At 46.9% G+C, this 24,128-nt stretch overlaps 1 protein-coding gene and 1 long non-coding RNA gene across 2 annotated transcripts in view; one reads left to right on the top strand and one right to left on the bottom strand.

Annotated features, from left to right (window-relative positions):
• Positions 1–4,526: 4,526 nt before the first annotated feature.
• Positions 4,527–24,128, bottom strand: part of LOC149367780 (uncharacterized) — a 190,015-nt gene continuing 170,413 nt past the window's right edge. Inside the window, exon 3 of the long non-coding RNA XR_016287999.1 lies at positions 4,527–5,114. This is a non-coding gene — a long non-coding RNA (uncharacterized LOC149367780). The remainder of the gene's footprint in view (positions 5,115–24,128) is intronic.
• On the top strand, positions 14,698–22,461 carry LOC149367793 (uncharacterized). The gene is made up of 2 exons (XM_089567415.1): positions 14,698–16,370; positions 22,236–22,461. The coding sequence occupies exons 1-2, from the start codon at positions 14,785–14,787 to the stop codon at positions 22,459–22,461; spliced, it is 1,812 nt and encodes a 603-aa protein (XP_089423541.1). The 5' UTR covers positions 14,698–14,784.

Below are 24,128 nucleotides of genomic sequence, written 5' to 3'. Positions count from 1 at the left end.
TGAATTAGTAATCTCTTGAAATGCACACTCAATAAAATTTTCTGAATGAAATTGAGTGTTCGGATTCAGGCATGCAGGGCTCTGCAAACCTGCAATTTATTATTTTGTGAACAATGAAGTTAAACTTTTTCTCAAATATTTTGCGAATGATAATCTAAGCCAAAGTATATAAGTCGTTACTTTTTCAAAAAAATTTGTGAAATTGTCAAGTCAACAAATGCACGTGTAAAAAAGAGAAATTTGTCTTGCCGTTTTTATTCTAACAGCATAAAGTGCCAAGTGTACGTTTGATGGATTTGACCCACTGAGATTGTTAGTGCATTGATGAGTTTCATTTTGTCAACCATATAGGCACATGCATGCAGTATCTGCTTCCCAGCATCGGCCATTCAAATGCAGCCATGGTTTGTGCCATGCCAAACAAGTAGGTACAGTCGCGGGTAAAAAAGATTAGCACACATGACGGAACACCAGAGCGCCGGAATGACAACGCCTGGCACTGCGGGTGGCGGAGAGGCTGATAACGAGAGTGCCGGGCCGTTCCCATTCTACAGTATTAAGGGGGTCTGCCACGGACAGTTAAATTACTGCGGACTGCCACGGACAGCAAAATTACCGACTAAAAGCAGCGCTATCATCTATTGTTCCCGCGAGTTCCTTTTGACAAACCATCGCGGACAAAAAAAAACAGTAATAAAAAGAAGTCACCTGTGCTCATGATAACCGAGCCAAAATAAATTCCGCATGCACAGTCATGTAGGGTCGGCACTTCAACGCTCGGGCGGTGCACGCTTGATAAAGCTTCCTTCCTGCCGTCCCCCCCTAGGCTGCAAACATGGAAACGGCCCGTTAGGCAGTTCTGCGTACCTCAGCGCCGCGTGGTGAGATATACGAATTCTGATCGCCAGTGATCTGTGCTAATATTTTTTGTTCGCGACTGTACACATCCATAGGCTCCCACCGTGGTTTCCACATAGTCCAGTGTTGCCTGCCAGGCCCATCGAGATAATCACGATGGATACCACCAAGCCCATCCCGTCCCATCGTGTTCACTGAAGTCTCCAGCGTGGTTTCCATTCAGCCCAATATTGTTTACTGAAAGTGCCAGTGCAGCCACCACAATTTCCACTCAATCCAGGGTGGCCCAACGTCGCCATTAGTGCATCCAGCATCTCTCCCATTCGCTCCACCAGCACCCAACGTGGAAACCAACATTTCCAATCGGCCCACCGTTTTCTCCAATGTGGAAACCAACATTTCCATTCGGCCCACCGTTTTCTCCAACGTGACTTTTGCTGGAATTTTCAACAGGGCGTCGCGGTTTTAATCGACGATTATGTAACCATTTGAAGTGCTAGTACAAAAATACTTTGCCTGGTTCATCTAGAAGCTTGATAGATTCGAATTCTTCAATAACCTTGAATTCTTAAAAAACCGTTTCAGCTTCCCTTTAAGTGCGGACGCTCGGGTCCGTGGTGACGCATTGTTCACCATCATCCCCCTGCGGGGATGTCCCTGCGGATGCTCGGGTTAACCCCGTGGTGTCGCCACTCACCAACGTCTGCAAGCTGCAGACGCCCCCCTGCGGGGATAACCTGACTAGTAAATGAAAAAAAAAATAAATAAAACTGGTTTTGACGAAAGGAAATGGCGCAGTAACTGTCCCACATATCTCAATGGGCCGCGCCGTAAGGGAAGGGTTAAAGGAGGAAGTGAAAGAAGAAAGGAAGGAAGAGGTGCCTTAGTGCAGGTCTCCGAAATAACTTCGACCACCTGGGGACCTTTAATGTTCACTGACATCGCACAGCACACGGACGCCTTTTGCGTTTGACATCCATCGAAACGCAGCCGCCGCAGTAGGGTTCGAACTCACGCACACAATACCCGCAGTACTGAACTCTGGGAAATACCTCGAGCATGCACTAATTGTGGCAGCCAGATGCTACGCTATATACCCCAATCACTTCAAAAGAAGAGAAATCTTTCATAGCCACAATACTGTTTTTGCAAAATGTATCCGAAACACATTTGCCAGACGTTTGTGCCTTTTTTTTCAGCACTTCAACGTATTCTTTGTACTTCACAAACTCTTGGTTTATTTTGTAATTATCTTGCCTTATAGGCTGCCGCGGTGGCGAAGTGGTTATGGCGCTCGGCTGCTGACCCGAAAGACGCGGGTTCGATTACGGCCGTGGTGGTCCCATTTCAATGAAGACGAAATTCTATAGCCCCATGTACTGTGCGATGTCAGTGCACGTTAAACCCCAGGTAGTGGAAATTTCCGGAGCCCTTCACTACGGCGTCCCTCATATCCTGAGCCGCTTTGGGGCGGTAAACCCCTTACCGGCGCGGTGTATAAAGCGCTCGTCTACTGAGCCGGAGTGCCTGGGTTCGAACCCGACCGCGGCGGCCGCTTTCGATGGAGGCGAAACGCATAAGGTGCCCGTGTGCTGTGCAATGTCAGTGGACGTTAAAGATGCCCAGGGCAAGTCCAGCTTTCTTGGACATTGCTGTTTAGTTCGGCAAACTGCCACCACGGGCCGCATGACCCTAAACTTCTCCTTTCTTTTTTTGCCATTTCCTGCCCCACATAGCCACCAAGGGCACACCGCGGCGGGGTTGAGCGGTCGGGTTAACCATTATTAGGATTAGCTATGGGAGGAGTGGGGAGCAGGAAGGGCTTTGTGGGCGAATAAAAATATCTGTGCGGCGTGAAGCCTCCTCTACGCCGCAAGAACGCATGCTCGGATACGGGGAAAGGCGCCTACTTCGTCCCACAAGTTTTTTGCAGCACTACGGAAGGCAGAGCTCCCTCGTACAATCATTGCTGCAGCGCCACAAAAATAGTATCCTAAATATTTCAGCAGTGCAGGGCTATTAATCAAACAATGAGCACAGCAATTGAAAACATAGTCCGGACTGGTATATTTAAATGGTAGAGAGTTTTCCAATCAAAGGCGAAATGAACAGACAAATCCCGCACGTATACAGCTCTGCGGAGGCCTGCTGCGAGGTAGTGATGAGTCGCCGTTTTCTAACATGGCGTCGGCGGAGTCGGTTGTGTCGCCTGCGTGCTCTACACCGACAGCGCGCTGTTTTCCCAAGCAGGCCAAGCAGTTGGCTTCTTGAAGTTCTTCGCGTCGAGTGCGGGGGCAGTTCAGGTACCGTCGCACTGAAGAGGACGGCAAAACTCACCCATGTGAGCGAGCGAATGCTTTACCAGTGGACAATCCAGATGAAGAACACAGTTTCATACTGAAAACTGCGCAAAAAAACGACGACACAGAACGAGAAGGCACGACACGGGCGCACGACACGGGTGCCTTCTCGTTCTGTGTCTTCGTTTTTTTGCGCAGTTTTCAGTATGAATTCCTACCAACTAGCCCAGTTTACCGTTCTTATTAACACAGTTTCTTGGAAACAGCTGTAGAAGAAATTTGATTATGATGAATGTTTAGAGCGCAAGGGTGTCTGAGGTCAAAGAGCGCCATAGCACAGGGTATTTTTCGTCTACTTAACGTCGGCTTAAGAACCCATTTGTCAAGCATTTCACCCCAGATAAGCCCGACCACGAGGGCACGGGAAAACTTGCACACATTGCACCAGTAGTGGGCACACGGTAGCACTAGGGAAGGAGCCCCGCACCTACCGAATGCAGGAGCGTAGCCAGAAATTTTGTTGGGGGGGGCAGCACATGTTGCAGCGCGGCCTCCTCATAGAATTTGTGGAGGGATCAAACGCAAAAATAATAACTGCATTGCCACTGCCATTGTGTAATAGATAACGCTACGCACTGTCTAGACAACTGAAATCCCTGCAGGGGCGCATCTGCAACATGCGGACGTTGGTGAGTGGCGACACCACGGGGTTAACCCGAGTATCCGCAGGGACATCCCCGCAAGGGGATGATGGTGAGCAGTGCGTCACCACGGACCCGAGCCTCCGCGCTTAGCCGTGCGTGGCATCGCCGTGTCCGAGGAAAAGGGGATCCTGGTGGTTGAGCCGATGCCGAGCGTTTGGACCTTTAAGGCCCCTCGGCGGAGGCGACACACCACTTTGGCCCCAGCTTCCTGTAGACGGCACCTCCGGCCTGACACGACAGGGGAAATCGGCAGTCGTCTTTTCCTGTCCTCCCCTCCATCTTTCACTTTCCTATCTCTTTCTTACAACTCTCCTGTCTACTCCTCTTTTCTCCGTTTTTTTTTTTCACTCTTCATAGGCGGCTAGGGTTAACCTTGTGTGGCGAACTACCCTAGGTTTTGTCATATTTGTTTACAGCAGTGGTGTACAGCTGGCGTGGGCAGGGCTTGTTTTCCAAGTTTCCTGTCCCGTCTCCTTGTTGGGCTCTATGGTGGGTGGCTGGCACTATAGCCAAAGAACATTTTTTTTCTATGGCTGCCTCTTTACTATGAAATGATCGTCCTCTGAAAAGGGGACGTACCGATGTAACCTCCCAGTTCTTCAACAAAAAGAAAACATACTTCTCAAAATTCCACATTGTTTATAGTGAACAAAAAGAAAAACCAGCCAGACTCACATCTCCTTTCACAGTTTCAAACGTTCTCACAGATTCCCTAGGTCCGATGTAGAAGGTGACAAAACTAGCTAGCGGAGATCTCCTGCTAGAACTCGTCGACATCACATAAATCTCGAAACTAGCAAACATTGAAACCTTCGATGACATCCCTGTGTCTGTGACACCACACAGATCATTAAACACTGTACGTGGCGTAATCTCCGACAACGACTTTCTACACTTGACAGAAGAGAAAATGTTCGAAGGATTGTTAATCAAGATGTAACCAATGTCTACAGAATCAAAATACGCAAAGAAAACAAAGAAATTCCGATAACACACCTAGTCCTGACCTTTGCCTCCTGCACCTTGCCCGAGTCAATCGAGGTAGGATACGCAAAAATCTCTGTCCGTCCATATATACCCAACCCTCGACGTTGCTTCAAGTGCCAGAGGTTCGGCCATGGCTCCCAAGGCTGCCGCGGCCGTGACACCTGTGCCAAATGTGCCTCAAATGACCACAAATCCGACGACTGCGATGGCACGCCACGCTGTGCGAACTGCGAAGGCGATCACGCTGCTTACTCAAGGTCGTGTCCTGCATGCAAAAAAGGAAAAAAAAAATAATTACCATCAAGACCAAAGAAAATGTAACATTTAAAGAGGCATGACAGCGGTACGCAATGACTCGAGGCACATTCTCTTTCACTGCACATACAAACTTCGCTGATGTGGTGCGTGGGCGCTGCGCACCACACCGGCCTTCGGCACCTGCCCAGCTCACACACAGTGGGACTGAGGCAGGGCCATCCGCGCCTCCTTAGATGCAGCGAGAGCTGCTATGCCGCCACCAAAAAAGTGCTTGCCGGCCACCAAGTCGGCAGCCCGCAAGGCTTCCCCCAGTCGGGAGAAGCCCGCAACCCCTCTGCCAGCGGGTTCTCCGCGGAACTTCACCGCCTCCACTGAGGCGATAGACACAACTCATAGAGCTCGCCTCCGCCGCTGCGGAGGCGGAGCTCTCTTGATCGGAAAAAAAAACCCCTAATAACAGGCCCTCAACAAGGAGGGACCTAAAATCTCATTACATTCCCCCTAAGAATCATCATGGCGTTCCTCATCCACTGGAACTGCCGTGGAATTCTAAATAACTATAGTGATGCAACAGATATCTTAAATTCTCGATCTCCTCTAGCACTGTGTCTGAAGAAGACCAACTTGGGAGCTTCGAATAAAAATATTTTTAAAAACTATAGTCTTTCGCCTTGACCGTGAGCAGGCGAGTAGGCTCTCTGGCGGCGTTGCTATTGTAACGTGGCGGCCAGCCGAAGAATGAGGCGTGGTGAACAATGGAGAAGAGATGATTTAATGGCCGCTGGCCTAGCGCGAGCGCTCCGTCCCGCGCCACTGCCAGCTTCGTCTTCGTCACACTACCCGGGGCCACCGAGCGATCGTCCCGATCGGTGACGAACAGACGCGCGAAATGGCGATGGTCTTGAGTGCAGGGTTGAACAGTATGTAGAAGTTGGTGGAGTGCTGGCCGCCACGATGAGAAAGATGAGGGAATGAGTCCCGGTCCACGAAGCATCCGGGCCGTAGGGTGCCAGGAGCTGACGGCCGAGGCCCTTGGACGCACCGAACGGCAGGGGCAGGGGAGCGGTGTCTTCAGGTGTGGGCAGGGTCTTGGGTCTTGTGGGTCTTGGGTCGGTCGGGTCTTGGGTCGTCGTGTCTTGTGGTCCGGGCGGGGGACGGGTTAGGGTTGAGCGTCGAGGGCGGTTCAGGTCGGGCGGGCTGTGGCACGGCCGTGCGGGGCGGACCAGGTACTCACGGCCGACGTCCATGGCAGACGCAGGACGCCGAAGCTCCGTGACCAGGATGGCAATGAAGGGAACCCCGCACCTGCACCAAATGTAACGTGGCGCCCAGCCGAAGAATGAGGCGTGGTGAACAATGGAGAAGAGATGATTTAATGGCCGCTGGCCTAGCGCGAGCGCTCCATCCCGCGCCACTGCCAGCTTCGTCTTCGTCAGACTATTGTTGTCCAGAACAGTGTTGCAACCCGCAAGATCAGGCTCCAAACAAATTACGAAGCATTTGCAGTCACCATTATTAATTTTAGAACAATTACCATATGCTGTATATATTGCCGCCAGCTGTCCCCGTGCGGCGCCGAAAGGACGAAGAAGTGAGGAACTCGCGTGCTCTCGGAGCTGGGACTCTGCTTCTCTCTTTGCGGCCTGTGCCTAGCCTGTGTGATTAAGGACCCATCTGTGACATTTGTGGTGGAGTGCGCTGGGTACATCGCCCTGGAATATGTCGCACACCCCTCCTAACAACGAGGACCCCAGACCTCTCCCTATCGACACGCCAGTGCATCGGGTCAGTCGCGGCAATCTAGGACTGCCCCCTGAGCATGGGCTGTTGGAGACTAACCTCGGCACCTGGCCGGCTGCCTCCTGAGCTCAGGCCATTTGACACTACCTCGGCGCCTGCCCCTCAACCAGTCATGCAAGGCGCCGCGTACTACACCCTCCAAAACCCACGGCTACCAAAATCATTTCACGGGACTCAGCTGGAGGACGTGGAAGATTGGCTCCTCCAGTTTGAACGCGTCGCCGCATTTAACCAGTGGGATGACGCCGCCAAACTGAGGAACGTTTTCTTCAGCTTGGAGGACGGTGCTCGGACATGGTACGAAAACCGTGAGGACGCTCTTTTGTGTTGTGTTGTGTTGGGTTTTATGGCACATAGGCAGCTAAGGCCATCATGCGCCAAGCTCAAGGTATAGAATGAGTTTTCTGTAGAATTTTCAAAAATGTTAAAAATCATCGCTGGTGTAGATGGCCTAATAATACTGTACTACCTAGTAATAATCGAAGAAACGAAATTTAGACATGGCTAATGTTAAAAACATCAATAAGGTCAGGTAGTCTCAGCGCCTATCCTTGCCTGGGCAAGGATCCCGAGGCTCCCAACCAGACAAATAAAAACCTCAGCCTTCTTCTCATGAATGAGAAAGTAGCTGAAGTGTATCGCCTAATAAAGTGAACTAGCGGATCGAAATTTACAGTTTTTCAAGCAGGCCTGCTTCTTTTAAAAAGCTAAAAAGAGAAGGTATGTTAACAATGGCATTATCATCTAAAAGCAGTGCTGGGTGAAAAGGAATGCATTCATTATAAAATTCAGTGAACTATTTTTTTCTTAGTTTTCCAGTTTCGCACAAGAGAATAAAATGTGGTTAACGGTAAGTTCATCTCCGCATTCTTCGCAAACAGGTTTGTTTTGTTTTGTTAGCAGGAAGTTATGTGTAAGGTGAGTGTGGCCTATTCGGAGACGGCAGAGAATCCCTTCCTTGAAGCGTTCCTGGTGGTCACACGACCTCCATTCCCCTAAAACCGGCTTTACTAAGTGTAGTTTATTATTGACTTCACTATTCCAAGCCAACTGCCATTTCTTCCTTAATTTCCGTTGTACTAATTTATGCAATCGTTAAAAGGTATGTTTACTTTTATTGTTTCCATCCTGCGAGCTTGAGCAGCGCACAAGTCTGCTTTCTCGTTCCCTTTTATTCCGATATGACTCGGGACCCAGCAGAGTTTTATATTTTGTCTTTTAGCTGCGGCTGTTACTATGCTGTGTATAATGTCACCAAGAATAGGAGTGGCAGCGTTTCTAGCGTGGAGAGCTGTAAGCACACTTAAGGAATCTGTGCAGATTATACTGTTTGTGAGGTGCTCCTTTAATATTTTGTCTATGGCCACCCAGACTGCGTAACATTCTGCAGTGAAGATGGATGCGCAATTTGGAAGTCTTACTGTTTTCTCCGAATTTCCTCGCACCACTGCACTTCCTACGTAAACATCTGTTTTTGAGCCATCTGTATAAAAATCTGTGAACTTACTGTATTTTTGCTCGAGTGCAATACATTCTTGTAGTATATGTTGTTGTGGAGTTTGTTTTTTATGAAATTGAGTAAGGGTGAAATCACAGATTTTAGGAAAATTGTACCATGGAGGCAGTGGGTCTTGCCTTCGAGCAATGTCGGGTAATGCATCTTGTAGGCCGAGGTTTTGGCACATCTCTTCAAAACGCAGGAGCTGCTGTTCACCGTGATAGTGCCGTTGTCGGACTAGTGTGACCAATCGTCGTTGTTGTACAGTAAAAACGACCTGAGAATTTCGAATGCGTTTGCAAAGTGTCGTGTAGCACCGCGGGAGTCCGTCGATTTCGAATGCCATTCCAAGTCTCGACTGCCATTCGACTCAGATGTCATTCGAAAGTACCCGTGTAGCACAGGTATTAGATAACTATTTTATGCCACATAGCGCGCGCACGCACAAATCAAACGTGAACAGAAGGGTGTCCTGCGGGCTCTTCGGGACAGCATTAATTTCTTCATGCGGAGCATACTGAGAATAATAGATCACTGCCCAGTGCACTTGTCACCCCCTGACACTAAGCTAGAGGACACGAATACCCCTGTCAAGCGAACAAAATAAAGTGCACTCTCAAAGAGTGCCACTTGCTACAAGTGCACTCTTGAATAGCTAAACGATGTAACAAAACTGCACTCGCCGAAGTGCGCACTCTTAAGATCGGAGAACACGGGCCTGGGACGAATTACTACCAGACGTGGGTCATCTTGAAACAAAGATGCGGCGAGGGCTGGCGACGGCGGCGGCGTCAAATGGCCGAGTCTGCCCTCGGGTCGCCGGACGACGAAGTGGTGCTGCGCAACGTCAAGCTGCTGCTGTTAATTGAAAGACGGTTGTGTCATCCACAGAGGTCTCGTGTTTTGGACATCCGGCGGGTGAGTTCGAGGACGTTCATTCACCTCCTGGCAGACGGCAGGAGGCTCCTTTCCCACGGAGGCAACGAACAGAAGACTTGCCGCAGTGGTCAGAGGGACACATCAGTGTTTGATGACGCAGTCTCTACCCCCTTCCACCGATCGAGCTGTGTGAGAGCGAGAGAGCATCAACACCGCCCCCTGCCGTGGGTGGTACCACCAGTGCCCTCAATTGCCCACCTGATTCGACATCGATCTCCGAACTTTATTTCCCAGTCAGGGATCTGGGGAATACGAAGCGTATTTAACAGGATATTGTTTTGTGACGGGAGCACTTCTTTCTCCACTCTAGAGATGTTAAATAAACCTACTCTACAGTTTCCTACATAACGGAGTTCGACACCGTCCTTCGGAGCCGGCACCTGCGGGGTTAAACGAGTCAATCACCTCAAGGGCCCCTCCGTCTCCCACAGCACTCAGGTCGGAGTGCGTTCGCAAAACACACTTTGAGGGCCGAGTGTGTAGCCTCACCAGCAGCGACTCTTAAGGCACAATAAGCACAGTGCGTATAAATATAAGTTTATTTTGCGTGCTATAACACTTTTTTAATAAGATTCCTTTATTGCAGCTAAAAGCGAAGCAACTCAACAAACGACCAGATCACATGCAACTGCTCTTCACGCTGCCATCTTTTTTGTTTTCGAAAGTCTGGCTATTGTTGGCTGATTTTGCCTTTTCTTCCACATCTATTTTTTTACCGCTAAAAATGTTGCATCTCATTTTGTTTGCGCGCTTACGTCAAACAATCCATTTTTCTAATGGCGTAGTCTTCGGCTGTTAGCAGCCGCCAGAACGAGTGAGGAGTCGCTGAGTATAGCTCCGCGTGTCCGCTTCCCTGTTCAAATAATATACTGATTTCTCTCGCCCACATTGAAGAAGGAACATGTTACACCAAACAACAACCTGCCGCGCCAAGGCACGCGGCTATTGTCTCACGACCACAAAAGTTACAATTCAGGGGTCTTCCGGGTGGTAAATTCTTCGGACAACGATAAATAAAGTTTTCTGTTAGGACTTTTCACGATGCTAAAAATGGTATCTCACTTGGATTGCGCCAACAGGAAAATTCTATGAAGTGGGGACAGGCAGCAACCCGCTCCTTCCTCCTCCTATGAACCCGCACCCCAATATTTGGGTCTAGCTGCTAGACCACCATCAGCTGGGGACGGGTTCCGGCCTTCCTCCATCTCCAACAGTACACCCCAGGTATGCAATGACAACCTGGCCCCACAGCTGGAACGGCTCTGCTGGATATCGCGGGCGGCTGCCACATCTCCCACCGGCGGAGGGCTGTCGACTGATATCCTGCTGTCTAGAGGAGACGAGGACACCTATGGAAATTGCCAACATGGGCAACATCCTTTTGTTCCTGCCTCAAGCATACTGCCTGGATACAGAACCCGCCACCTCCCAGGGCCTCTGTCCAAGTGCCTCACTAGTTTGACAGTTGGCCATTTCGCTGGTTACTGTAGATGAGTACATGAGGCGTTATATCTAACACAGGTTTTACGTACGCATCGTGGCGTGGCCACCTTTTGTTGCTGGGCCTTTTCTGCACTATCTTAAAAGCAGCTATTCCTAGACCCGCGATATTCAGAGTGCTCCATTGGCTTCCCATAGCCAACAATTCTGGACAAAAGAATTTTTTATCCGGCAACCATTTATGAAACCAGTTTTTTTTTCATATAACACCAATCAATTCATTATACCAGTCCATATATCCACACACCAGTGACAGCATTCTTGAATTCTCTTTTCTTTTTACGTTTTTCGTATCATCAAAAGTTTGCTCCATTCTTTTTGTATGGCTATGTTAACTTTTCAATGGCATCAATGGAAAGAATTTAAAAGACAGATATTGCCACATATCAGAAAAATTGACAGTTGCCCTAAATATTTCCATAACAATATCTTGCAATCTTCCAGTGTCGGGAATTTTTCTCCGAGAATTTCGGACATGGTACAGCAGTCTCTGGATTGCAAACTTGCGTTCCGGTGGAGGCGAAGCGCATAGCTTAATTGGAGAGACATGGGAGAGGCGTTTGCCCTGCAGTGGGCGTAGTCAGGCTGATGATGATGATATGTGCGCGTTAAAGATGCCGAGGTTGTCCAAATTATCTAGGAGCCCTCTACTACCGCACCTCTTTCTCCTTTCAATCCATCCTCCTTCCCTTTCCGAACTGTGTCAGCAGAGTGGTGAGAGAGCTTTAAATTTTATTTCCTTTCGTGAAAAACCACTGATGAATTGAAATATCCTTTCGGTAGCACCTTTCGACAGATTACCAACTGAAAGAAACCCGGAAGTGTTTCACGCTGCCTCAGAATGGCTGGTATTTTTATTGTGAGATATGATCGTTCTTCAACGCAACTTCCACTTGCCAGATGACATTTCGAAGGCCAATTTTCCTTCGAAGGACGTCGATCAGCGTTCCACTCTGATTTTACCGGCTAATCTCTAATTATGGGCTTTGCGTATTTGCCAGTATCCAAAACCCTTGCTTCCAACCTGATAAAAAGTTTTCGACTGTTTTATCATCCCAAAAGGTATAGTTCAATATATTTTACTGCACAAGAAATTTATGACAATAAAACTATTTGCACCGCTAATTTTGTAGGAAATCTAGGATTCGATTGGCGGCTTTCATTGAACGAAAATACCTTTTTAGGAAAGAGGAATATACAATGCTCAAAAATGGTTTAGTTATCTGCTTGCATTCATTTTTCAAGCATATTGAAGGATGTGGTTTAAAGAGTGTTGGGGAGAGATCTAGGAAAGGCTTCTCTATAGTCTCAGCGTAGGTGCCTTCAAAGGCTGTGCCTAGTAAACGGCCAGCAGAAACGCCTTAGATGCCAATAGAATTGTGTTGACATAAAAGAATGGCTGACATCTACAAGGTGTTTCAGGGAAGGCTAAGTAAATTTCAAAAATAGGCTTGACAAGTCTTGAATGCTGGGACTGGAAATTTAGAAGGGGCTTACCCGCCTTTGGAGCATACACCCAGCAAACATGCTGATTGGTTAGATTGGACTGCCTCAGGGCTGTGGACATACCGGACGGCATAGCCATGTCCGGTATGTCCACAGCCCTGAGGCAATCGTGCCCGCACCGATTTGAGGAGGGTTTCTTGAGATGTGGCCAGACTTCAGGAAGCTGGATACCCTCAAAAGCATCTTGCCCGGCTTACAGAGCGACTCATGCTAAAACTGAAGCGCGAGGCTTCCCCCTCGGTTCAGGCACCAGCGGACCGGCCACGCCAGAAGGTTGCCTGTATGCCATACATACACGGGGTGTCTCATCGACTACGGAAAATCGCAGCTAAGCATGACGTGCAGCTGGTGTTTTCAGCTGATCACAAGGTCGGGAGAGTGTGCGCTGCAGTTCGAAACAGGCTAGACAGAACCCGCCTCGACACGACCTTCACAGAACCCGCGGAAGTGTACTGTCAGTCATGCCAGCGAGTTCACCGCCTGCAAAAAGTGGGTAGTGTACAAGGTGTCTTTGGCCTGCGGGAAGTTTAATTACGGCCAGACGGGCAGATGCATTAACATGCGGTTGCAGGAGCACAAGAACTCAATGGACTGTAGGAAACCGGTTTCTTCGAACCTTGTATTGCACTGCCGTGGGTGCAAGGAACTCGAGACCTGCATGTGCTCGCCGGACCTTGACAACACTACGATTGTGTACAAGCATGACAACGTGTTGTGCACGGAGATTTATGAGGCATACTGTATCGCCAAGGCTCAAAACACGTGCGTGGCCAAACCGTCCATTGCTATACGGGAGAAGGAGGTAGCATATCTGGACAAGTGCTTTGCGCCTTGATAGCAGGGGCTGGCGGTGATTGTTGTGTTTAGTTTTCTTCTTTTGGTTTTTGACCAACGATTTTATCCCACCTTCATCCTTTATATTTCTACGTATTTTCTAATAAACTTCCAATTGTTAGTCAGCGCTCGTGCCGTCTACTCTTTCTGTCCGTGTTTTTCGCGCTAAAATTTTGCAAGATGCATGTCAACCAACTCGCCCAATATGCAGTACTGTTGAAAATAAACCCTCCATTGCACGTATCCAGTCGAAAAAGCCAAATTTTTTCGGGGCAGATCGCCAGAATTAATCGCATTTTCGATGTTCTCAAAGCTGGTTTCGTTATTGCTAACGACAGGCTATGAATCCCTAATTTCAACTAGCTGCCTGTCTAAGATAGATAAAAAGATAACGAAAAATTAACCAAATTATTACTTAAGACGACTGGCCGGTTTCTAGTGTCCGCCGACATGCCAAGCCAAATTCTGCCTCAAAAGGCTTATTTTTAAAATAACTTTTAAAAAAATTACTCAGTCTACCCTCATACAGCTACTGTATTGAAAATTCTATCAAAAGATCCTAACCTTTTATGTTAAACTTAGGTTTTTGTGACGTTCTTTGAATACCGGACTTAAAACATTTATACGCTTATACTTACCGGATGAAATCCAAGGTTTGACGAAATCTCGTCTGGTCGAGTGAATACATGGTAAAAATAAAGAGGCACCGACCAATCTGTCATATTGTCAAATCTGTCAATCTGTCAAGTCTGTCATATATACTACACCTTTTTGGTCGGTGCCTCTTTATTTTTAACTTATACTTACCGGCTTTGAACGGAAAGAATTCTTTTTTTCGAAAGAGCTTTTGAAGCATTTTGATTGTGGTGAATATGCCACGGGAGAGGTTACACAGATTTTATCACCAGCTGATAGCCGGTGGCTCTGGCGATCGAACCCCGCATCACCTCCCTGAGAGGCGCTTGCTCACCCCATTAAGCCACCGCTGCGGCTGTATAGAATCATATTAGGCGTACCTTAAAAGATGACAATGGGATTCCGTCCCTGGTGCACAATATTAGAGTAGTAGAAGACGGTTTGAGCAAAGCAGGAAGCTTAATGACTGCTTCCATTCAGTAGTTTGTTGTCTTTTATTTATTTAGAACCTCATCGCCAATAACTCGTCACCGAAGTGGGTTTTTCTTGGATAGACCAAAAGTTATAGAATGCATTCTTAGACTGAAAGCACGGTAAAAACAATCAACTGATGTAATTTGAGCCACATCGTGGACGCGGCAACATCGTCGTGAGAATGTGGGCTGATGTACCACTGTTTGTGCAGGTTCTTGCCGGATTCATATCCATCGTCTTGGGAAATGCATCGTACGCTGACACGGGCTTCGATCGCCGCCTGGTATCTACTGATGCTTTTCGCCCATCCGGTGCGGGAGGCGTATTCTTTACAAACTCCGATATGCTGGGGGGGCTTCACGTGGATTCTACCATCTGCGCACCTTCATCGAGCACAGTGACGTCATCCCCCTCTCAAGCCAGGCTCTTGCCTATAAAAGGAACGTCTGGGCCTTCCATCGGCAGTGAACGCGGCAACATCGTCGTGACAATGTCGGCTGATGTACCACTGTTTGTGCAGGTTCTTGCCGGATTCATTTCCATCGTCTTGGGAAATGCATCGTACGCTGACACAGGCTTCGATCGTCGCCTGGTATCTACTGATGCTTTTCGCCCATCCGGTGCGGGAGGCGTATTCTTTACAAACTCCGATATGCTGGGGGGGCTTCACGTGGATTCTACCATCTGCGCACCTTCATCGAGCACAGTGACGTCATCCCCCTCTCAAGCCAGGCTCTTGCCTATAAAAGGAACGTCTGGGCCTTCCATCGGCAGTGAACGCGGCAACATCGTCGTGACAATGTCGGCTGATGTACCACTGTTTGTGCAGGTTCTTGCCGGATTCATTTCCATCGTCTTGGGAAATGCATCGTACGCTGACACGGGCTTCGATCGTCGCCTGGTATCTTCTGATGATTTTCGCCCATCCGGTGCGGGAGGCGTATTCTTTACGAACTCCGATATGCTGGGGTGGCTTCACGTGGATTCTACCATCTGCGCACCTTCATCGAGCACAGTGACGTCATCCCCCTCTCAAGCCAGGCTCTTGCCTATAAAAGGAACGTCTGGGCCTTCCATCGGCAGTGAACGCGGCAACATCGTCGTGACAATGTCGGCTGATGTACCACTGTTTGTGCAGGTTCTTGCCGGATTCATTTCCATCGTCTTGGGAAATGCATCGTACGCTGACATGGGCTTCGATCGTCGCCTGGTATCTACTGATGCTTTTCGCCCATCCGGTGCGGGAGGCGTATTCTTTACGAACTCCGATATGCTGGGGTGGCTTCACGTGGATTCTACCATCTGCGCACCTTCATCGAGCACAGTGACTTCATCCCCCTCTCAAGCCAGGCTCTTGCCTATAAAAGGAACGTCTGGGCCTTCCATCGGCAGTGGACGCGGCAACATCGTCGTGACAATGTCGGCTGATGTACCACTGTTTGTGCAGGTTGGTGAACGAAAATATGCCTTCCGTAGCAATTACCTTTTTCTGATCGTGTTGCCGTGTCCACGCACATTGATCGTTTGCTTGAATGATTGTATGTCAATGGTAGGCCTGTCGCTGAAGCTATCAGGTGATGTGCAGGAAAATCCTGGTCCTCAGACGGCGGAAATGATTAAGCAAGTGATGGAAACTCAAACTGAAATCCTCAACAAAGTGAAGGAAATTCAGGAAAATCAAACGTCTTCAGAGGCACGCATGCTTGACGTGCAATCCAGGCTGTCTACTATTGAACAAAAGCTAATAAACTTCGACGAGGCTAGAGACAGGCTTTCTAAACTAGAGACATTTGCTGAAAGATCTCGCTTAGAAATGGCAACTATTTCCCGAAAACTTGATGAATTAGAGAACAGCTCGCGACGCAATAATCTAATCATAAGAGGTGTTAAAGAAGAGGAGTCAGAGAGCGCAGAGGTCCTGTTGAAAAAAGTGAATGAGGATATTTTTGAAGCGAGACTTAAACAAAGGGTTGACTCTATTGAACGCATTCACCGACTTGGAAAGATGACAGAAGGTAGTGACCGTCCGATCATTGTTAAATTTACAGACTTTAGGGACAAGATGAGTGTTGTGTTGTGTTGGGTTTATTGGCGCATAAGCAGCTAAGGCTATCATGCGCCAAGAACAAGGCATGGAAAAAATATGCTTGAGCAGAGTTTGAAAACAAAGTGGATAAAAACGGTGGTGTAAAAGGCCTAAAAGTTATTTTTACTAACCAGCTGAAGAAAGACAAGAATTTTAAAAAATGTCTGATAGCAGAAACTTTTAAAGGTTGGGTTACCTCCGCAGACATCCTTGGCTCGGCAAGGATTTCGAGGCTCCCAACAACTCAGATAAAGACCTCAGCCTCCTTCTCGTGATTGAGAAAGTGGCTGAGGTGTATAATTGTATGTAGCGAAGCACAGGGTGAGTAGATTAGAGTTGATGAAGAATACTGGCTTCCCTTAAAAAGCTAAAAACACAGGGTATACTGACAAGTGCATCTTTGCCTAATATCAATGCTGGATGAAAAGGAATGTGTTCTTTGTAAAAGGTAGTAAAATGTTTTTTTTCTTAGTGATTCAAGTTCTGTACATGAGAATAATATGTGGTTTACTGTTAGTTCATCTCCGCACTTTTCACAAACAGGTTTGTCTTCTTTTGTAAGTAGGAAGTTGTGTGTGAGATGTGTGTGTCCAATACGGAGACGGCATAAAATAACTTCGATGAAACGTTCTTGGTGGGAGCATGACTTCCATTCTTCTATAAATGGTTTTACTAAGTGGAGCTTATTATTTCGTTCAATATTCCATTGCGACTGCCATTTATTTCTTAGCTTGCACTGTACCAACTTCATACAGTCATTGTAGGGATGTTCACTTTCTTTATTTCTTTGTTGCGAGCTTTCGCAGCACATTCATCCGCCTTCTCATTGCCAGTGATTCCAATGTGGCTGGGAACCCAGCAAAATTTTATGTCTTGTCCCTGTATTGTGGCGCTCGTTATGTTGTGTATGATATTACCAATTAGTGGTGTCACTGCATTTCTATGGTGAAGTGAGGTTAGTATGCTCAGAGAATCAGTGTAAATGATACTGTTCTGAATGTTCTCATTTATTATTTTTTCTACAGCCACCAAGACTGCGTAACCCTCGGCGGTGAAAATGGATGTACACTCAGGTAGCCGTACTATTTTTTCCCAATTATTCTGAACTACAGCACTTCCCACGTAGTGCGCCGATTTTGATCCATCGGTATAAAATGCTTCGTATTCTCTGTATTTTTCCTTGAGTGCTAAATATTCTTGTAATATCTGTTCATGTGGTGTATGTTTTTTTCCGAAATTGTGTTAATGTGAAGTCGCACACAGATGGTAGGCAGTACCAAGGCGGGAGTGGATCAGGTTTGCGGGCAATATTAGGTAATATGTTCATTATGTCTAGTTCTTGGCATTTCTCTTCAAAGCGGAGAAGAAGTGGTCTGATTGCTAGAGGTTTGTTGGTAAATAGTGTTCGAGATGGACACTTTGTCACGAGTGGGTAACAGATGTGTTTAGGCTGGGAACGGATCTTTAAGATGTATGAGCATGTGAGCATTGTTCGTCTGTCTGCAAGTGGTGGTTCATTGGTTTCTACGTAAAGGCTTTTTATGGGTGAAGTCCTGTAAGCACCAGTTGAACGACGCAAACCCATATTGTGCACAGGGTCCAGTCGCTTCAAGTACGACGGCCTTGCTGATCCATACACTATGCAGCCATGATCTAAAACGGAACGTACTACAGAGCGATAAATCTGTAGAAGGCATACCCGATCAGAACCCCAGTGTTTGCGTGAAAGGACTAAGTATGTTCAGTGATAGCGACGCTTTCTTCTTTAGTGTGTTTGTGTGAGGCAGGAAAGTAAGCTTTTTATCGAAGGTGATGCCTAGAAATTTCTGTTCTTTTTTTAAAGGCAGTTTGGTTTGGTTTAGGTGTAATGTGGGATCTCTGTGCAAGCCTCGTTTGAGTGAAAAAAGTAAGGCTACTGTTTTCTGTGGTGAGAACTGGAAACCATTCTTTTCTGCCCGTGTTGCCAGTTTGTTGATTGTAAGTTGTACTTGTCTTTCACATGTAGATATATTGGAAGATGTGCACGCTATCTGAAGATCGTCGACGTAGACTGAATATGTTATGGACCTTGGTATAATTTTGTTAAGAGAATTCATTTTTACAATAAAAAGAGTTGTGCTTAAAATACACCCTTGAGGCACTCCATTTTCCTGAATAAAATCCCTTGAAAGGGTTGAGCCTAGACGAATGGTTAGTCAAAAAGTCTTTAATTGAGTTCAGTATTCTGCCACGGATGCCAAGCTCAGCTAAGTCCTGGAGGATCCCGAACCTCCAGGTAGTATCATATGCTTTTTCTAAATCAAAAAAGACGCTAAGACAGTGTTGCTTGTGTATAAAAGCTTCTCTGACAGTGTTTTCAAGGCGGACTAGGTGGTCTGTAGTGCAGCATCCCTTTTTAAATCCACACTGATGGATATCAAAAAGTTCACCAGATTGAAGAACAAAGGTTAGTCTCATATTTAGGACACTTTCGAAGGATTTGGCAAGGCAACTAGTCAGGGCTATGGGTCTATAACTGCTAGGAGAAGTTGGGGGTTTACTAGGCTTAAGAAGCGGTACAATAATAGCTTTCTTCCAGGCTTCCGGTATTTTCCCAGACATGAATATTGTCTTAAAGAATCTTAAAAGTGCGTCCACGGCTGGCTCGGAAAGATGCGCAAGCATTTCATAGTGTATTTCGTCGGGTCCTGGAGCAGTTTTTTTGCCGGCAGATAGTACTTCATTGATTTCTTGGAGGGTAATTAGAATATTGTATTTTTCATTTGTGCCTCCACTTGTTGGGAGCCTCTGTTATTCAGCTGTGTTTTTTTTGTATTTTAAGAAAGACTGTGTATAATGAGATGAACTTGAAACTGCAGCGAAATATTCCCCTAGTATGTCTGCCTGTTCCTCTATGCTTGTTTGTGTGCCGGGTGTTGTTAAAAAAGGAATTGTGAAGGGTGAAAAGTTTCCATTTAATTTGCGAACCTGCTCCCACATTTTTTTAGATGTCATCTGACTGTTAATGGATGAAACATAACTCTGCCATGATGCTTTCTCGGCACCCCGACGGACGTACCGAGCTTTGGCTCTTGCCTTCTTAAAATTAACGAGATTTTCATGTGTCGGATACCGGCGAAATTTACCCCAAGCTCTGTTTTGTAGTTTTTTTGCTTCCTTGCACTCTTTTCTCCACCATATTTTATGATTTTGTTGCACCACTCCTGACGACTGTGGAATAGCTGTGAGTGCGGCAGTTATGATACAATTAGTGAACTTTTCATTTATCTGGTCGATGGAGAGATTATCTAAAAGTATATTTTCTAAATTTGCCTTTGCTCTAAAAAGTGACCAGTCGGCGAGGTGAAGCTTCCAGCGCCGTGGCCTTGTGGGGATTATTTCCGGTGGGGATGTTAAAGTGATTAGTATAGGGAGGTGGTCACTGCCATATGGGTTGTCAATGACATCCCATTTAAAATCATTAAAAACAGAAGGTGAGCTAAAAGACAAATCAAAAAAGGTCATTTTCCCCGAGGCAGGGGAGCAGTAGGTGGCTTTTCCTGTATTTAAAAGACATACATTGTTTGTGAGGATAAAATCTTCGATTATTTGACCTCTAGAGTCACAGTGCTCGCTTCCCCAAAAAGGGGAGTGAGCGTTAAAGTCCCCAACTACTAGATACGGTTCTGGAAGTTCATTGATAAGTTCTTGTAAATCGTGGACTGTTAATGTAGAATTTGGAGGAATATATACAGAACAGAGAGAAATTGTTTTATGGCTGACGACACTGACCGCAACGGCTTCAAGTTTTGTTTTGAGTTTTATTTCTCGAGCAGGAACGCCGCTTTGTACGATAATCGCGACGCCTCCAGAGTCTATTTGCCTGCTCACGATCGCGTCTAAAAGTTTTATAATGCTTCAGGATGTTCATATGTTGTGGACCTAGATTGGTTTCCTGGAGACATAAGGCTACGGGTGACATTGACCCTAAAATGTTTTTTATGTCATCGTAATTTCTCAATTTTCCTCTACAGTTCCACTGAACTAGAAAAGCCATGTTTATGTTTTGGGGCAGGAGCAACGAGAGGTTTACTTATGTTCTGGGGCCGTTATGGTAGCCCTGCCTTTTTTTCGCTCAAGAGAGCTGTTCCGCCGCTGTAAAGCAGGCGGGCTGAGAGTTTGGTCCATCACCTCTGAAGAGGTGCTGGACGACCGCGAAGAAGCCGCGGGTGTGTGGGTGTCAGGCCTCCCCCGACGGGGGGAAGTCCTGCGGGATGCTGACCTGTGGGCCGGCACTCCCTGGCTTGTAGTTGGCAGAGCAGCTTTCGCTGTCTCGGCCTGGGGCGTGGATGGCACTGCCACAGGCGCGGTGGAAGTGGCCGCGGCAGGTGCCGGAGCGCTGTGTGGTGCTACGCCCCCGCGCACCACATCAGCGAAGTTTGGTTTTGCTGTGAAGGAGAATGAATTGGTAAGCGCAAAACGCCTCCTCGCTTCTTTGAATGAAATGTTTTCTTTAGTCTTTATGGTGATGATTTCTTTCTGCTTTTTTCCAGGACGGACACGCCCTGGAGTATGCAGCGTGATCTCCTTCACAATTCGCGCAGCGTAGGGCTGCGTCGCATTCCTCAGAAGGGTGGTCCTTCGAAGCGCATTTCGCGCAGGTTTTGCGGCCGCGGCAACTCTGTGAGCCGTGGCCAAACTTCTGACAGTTGAAACAGCGGCGGGGATTTGGTATGTAGTGTCTGACGGTGATTTTCAGGTATCCAACATCGATCGTTTCGGGCAAACTGCTGGTGTTAAACGTGAGGACCATGTGTTTTGTGTCTATCTCTTTGTTGTCCTTGCGGATTTTGATCCTGTGCACATCAATTACATTTTGATCAGAGAGTCCTTGAAGCATTTCGGTTTCTGTTAGATGGATGAAGTCAGCCTCTGAGCTAACGCCTTTAACTGTGTTAAGAGATCGGTGGGGAGTCACGGAGACAGAGATGTCCCCTATGGAAGCAATGTTTGAGAGTTTCGAGCATTGGATGCTCTCATGGAGTTCGAGGAGTAGGTCGCCGCTGGACATTTTGGATACCTTGTAGCCAGGCCCTAAGGTATCTGTTAAGCATTTGGTGACAAGAAATGGGGATATGATTCGTGCTTGTTTTTCTTCACAGTTGCTGTGTATTACGTGAAACTTTGGGAAAGTTGGCTTCTTTTTCGCAAAAAAGTCTGCTGCCTCTTTCCGCCCTCTTTTCAGAGAGCGATCTAGTTTTGAAAGGGGGAATCCGTAAAAAAATTTGTTTTTTCGGTCATGGTGGTAGCCACCCACCATGGAGTCCAACAAGGGGACGCAACAGGAACTTGAAGGCAAGTCCTGCCCACGCCAGCTGTACACCTTAACTATAACCTAATATGACTCAACTCAGGGCAGTTGGTCACACACGGTTAACCCTCGCCGCCAGGAAAAAGAGGAAAAAACGAAGAAGAGAGGAGGATACAGGAAAGTTGTAAGAAAAGAAATAGGAAAGTGAAAGATAGAAAGGAGGACAGGAAAAGGCGACTGCCGATTTCCTCCGGTTGGGTCAGGCCGGAGGTGCCGTCTACAGGAAGCTGGGGCCAAAGTGGTGTGTTGCCTCCGCCGAGGGGCCTTAAAGGTCCAAACGCTCGGCATCGGCTCAACCACCAGGATCCCCTTTTCCCCGGACACGGCGATGCCACGCACGGCTAAACGCGGATGCTCGGGTCCGTGGTGACGCATTGTTCACCATCATCCCCCTGCGGGGATGTCCCTGCGGATGCTCGGGTTAACCCCGTGGTGTCGCCACTCACCAACGTCTGCATGCTGCAGACGCCTCCCTGCGGGGATGGGACAAGATGAGAATCTTGAGTAATTGTTTCAACCTGAAGGGCACTGCGTTTAGTGTAAGTGAGGATTTTTCTAAGCGAATTGTTGAAATAAGGAAACATCTCTGGAACTCATGTGCGAATGAACGAAAGAACGGTGCGAAAGCAAAGTTAATTTTTGATAAGTTAAAAGTTAATAATACCCTCTACGCTTGGGACGACGAAGCCAAGCAGCGGTTTAAATGCCGGGATGAATCTAGCAATGAGTGACTGAACGATCATGAACCTGATTGCTTCAAGATTATAAATGTGAACGCCAGAACCATGATTAACAAAGTAGATGCGATAGAAAGTATATGTCTTGAACATGATCCTGATATTATCATAATCACTGAGACTTGGCTAAACAAAGGTATCGGAGACTGTGAAGTTACACCCCCCGGCTACTCCATAGTAAGAAAAGACCGTGAATGGAGAAGTGGTGGCGTTGCGATAATGATAAGAAGCAACATAGCCTTTTCTGTCATGGAAGGGTTTGGAGATTTAGAAACTGCATGGGTCAAAATCAGGCTGAATTCTCGCAGTGTCTTAGTGGGGGCTTTCTACCGAGCTCCAAACTCAACTACTGATGTGCTTGTTGCCTTGAAAAGATTATTGGACTCCAAAATTCACTATGGTGACAATATCTTGTTACTTGGTGATTTCAATCTGCCTGAAATTGATTGGTTGTCTCTTTCTCCTGGCAATGTTGATGTAGCTACCAGTGAACAGCTGGTTGAACTCGCATATTGCTACGATTTGAACCAGATTGTTGACCAGAGCACAAGAGTATGTTCAACCACATCTTCGATATTGGATCTTGTCTTCTTGTCATCCGGTTTACAAGTTTTTGCAGAGTTGTGATGTGGAAGAAGGTTTGTCTGACCATAATATGGTGCTTGTGTCCCTCAATATGATTCCTGATATCCGTCATAAACCTTGTAGAAGAGTTGTTTTGAATTTTGCTGCTGCTGACGATGTCGGAGTATTAGACTACCTCGAAAACTCGTTTAATGAATTCATGAGCTTCTATGAAGACGGAGCTGGAACCGATTAGTTGTGGGAGTTCTTTGCAAACATGATAGCGCATGGAATCAATATGTTTATTCCTCAAGCCATGAAAACAATAAGAAGAAGGAATCCTTGGATTAATAGGGATATCATTCACAAAAAAAAGACAGCTAAAACGTAAGCGTAAAAGATGCTCAGACCACCCAAGTCCTGTACTGAAAAACTCCATACATCTAATGAGCCAAGAATTAAAACGCCTCATCAAAGAAAGTAAAGACAAATTCTACAGTCAGACTCTCACAAGGTTTCTAACCGAGGCACCTAGCAAGTTTTAAAGGTATGTAAATCGCTCAGGTAAAAATCAGCAGGCGATTGATGAAGGGAGCGTAGAGTTAGCTGAGAGATTTAATTCATTTTTTACATCGGTTTTCACACGTGATGATGGCGAATCGCCGTGTTTTCAGCCTGCGGATAGTCCTCCTATATCGGATGTAGAGATCAGTGAGGAAGGGGTACTGAATTTGCTCTTGAATATAGACACCAAAAAGAGTCCAGGCCCAGATGGAATCCCGAATGAATTTTTATATCGATATGCAGAATGGACCTCCAAATTTCTAGCTAAAATTTTTCAGTCGTCTGTCGACAGTGGTTGTGTTCCCATTGCTTGGAAAAATGCGAAAATAGTGCCTGTGCTTAAAAGTGGTCCTACTTCGAACGTTGAGAATTAAAGACCTATTTCCCTCATTTGTGCTTGCTCTAAGATACTTGAACATATCATCTACAAACATTTATTAACTTACCTTGACTGTAATAATTTGTTATCTGCTAATCAGCATGGCTTTCGCAAGGGACTTTCCACAAACACACAACTCACTGAAACTGTACAC

The sequence above is a fragment of the Amblyomma mixtum genome, chromosome 1 (genome assembly GCF_055824585.1).
Source record: "Amblyomma mixtum isolate Tamu chromosome 1, ASM5582458v1, whole genome shotgun sequence".
Lineage (NCBI taxonomy): Eukaryota > Metazoa > Arthropoda > Arachnida > Ixodida > Ixodidae > Amblyomma > Amblyomma mixtum.
This window is presented reverse-complemented; position numbering and strand designations above follow the sequence as displayed.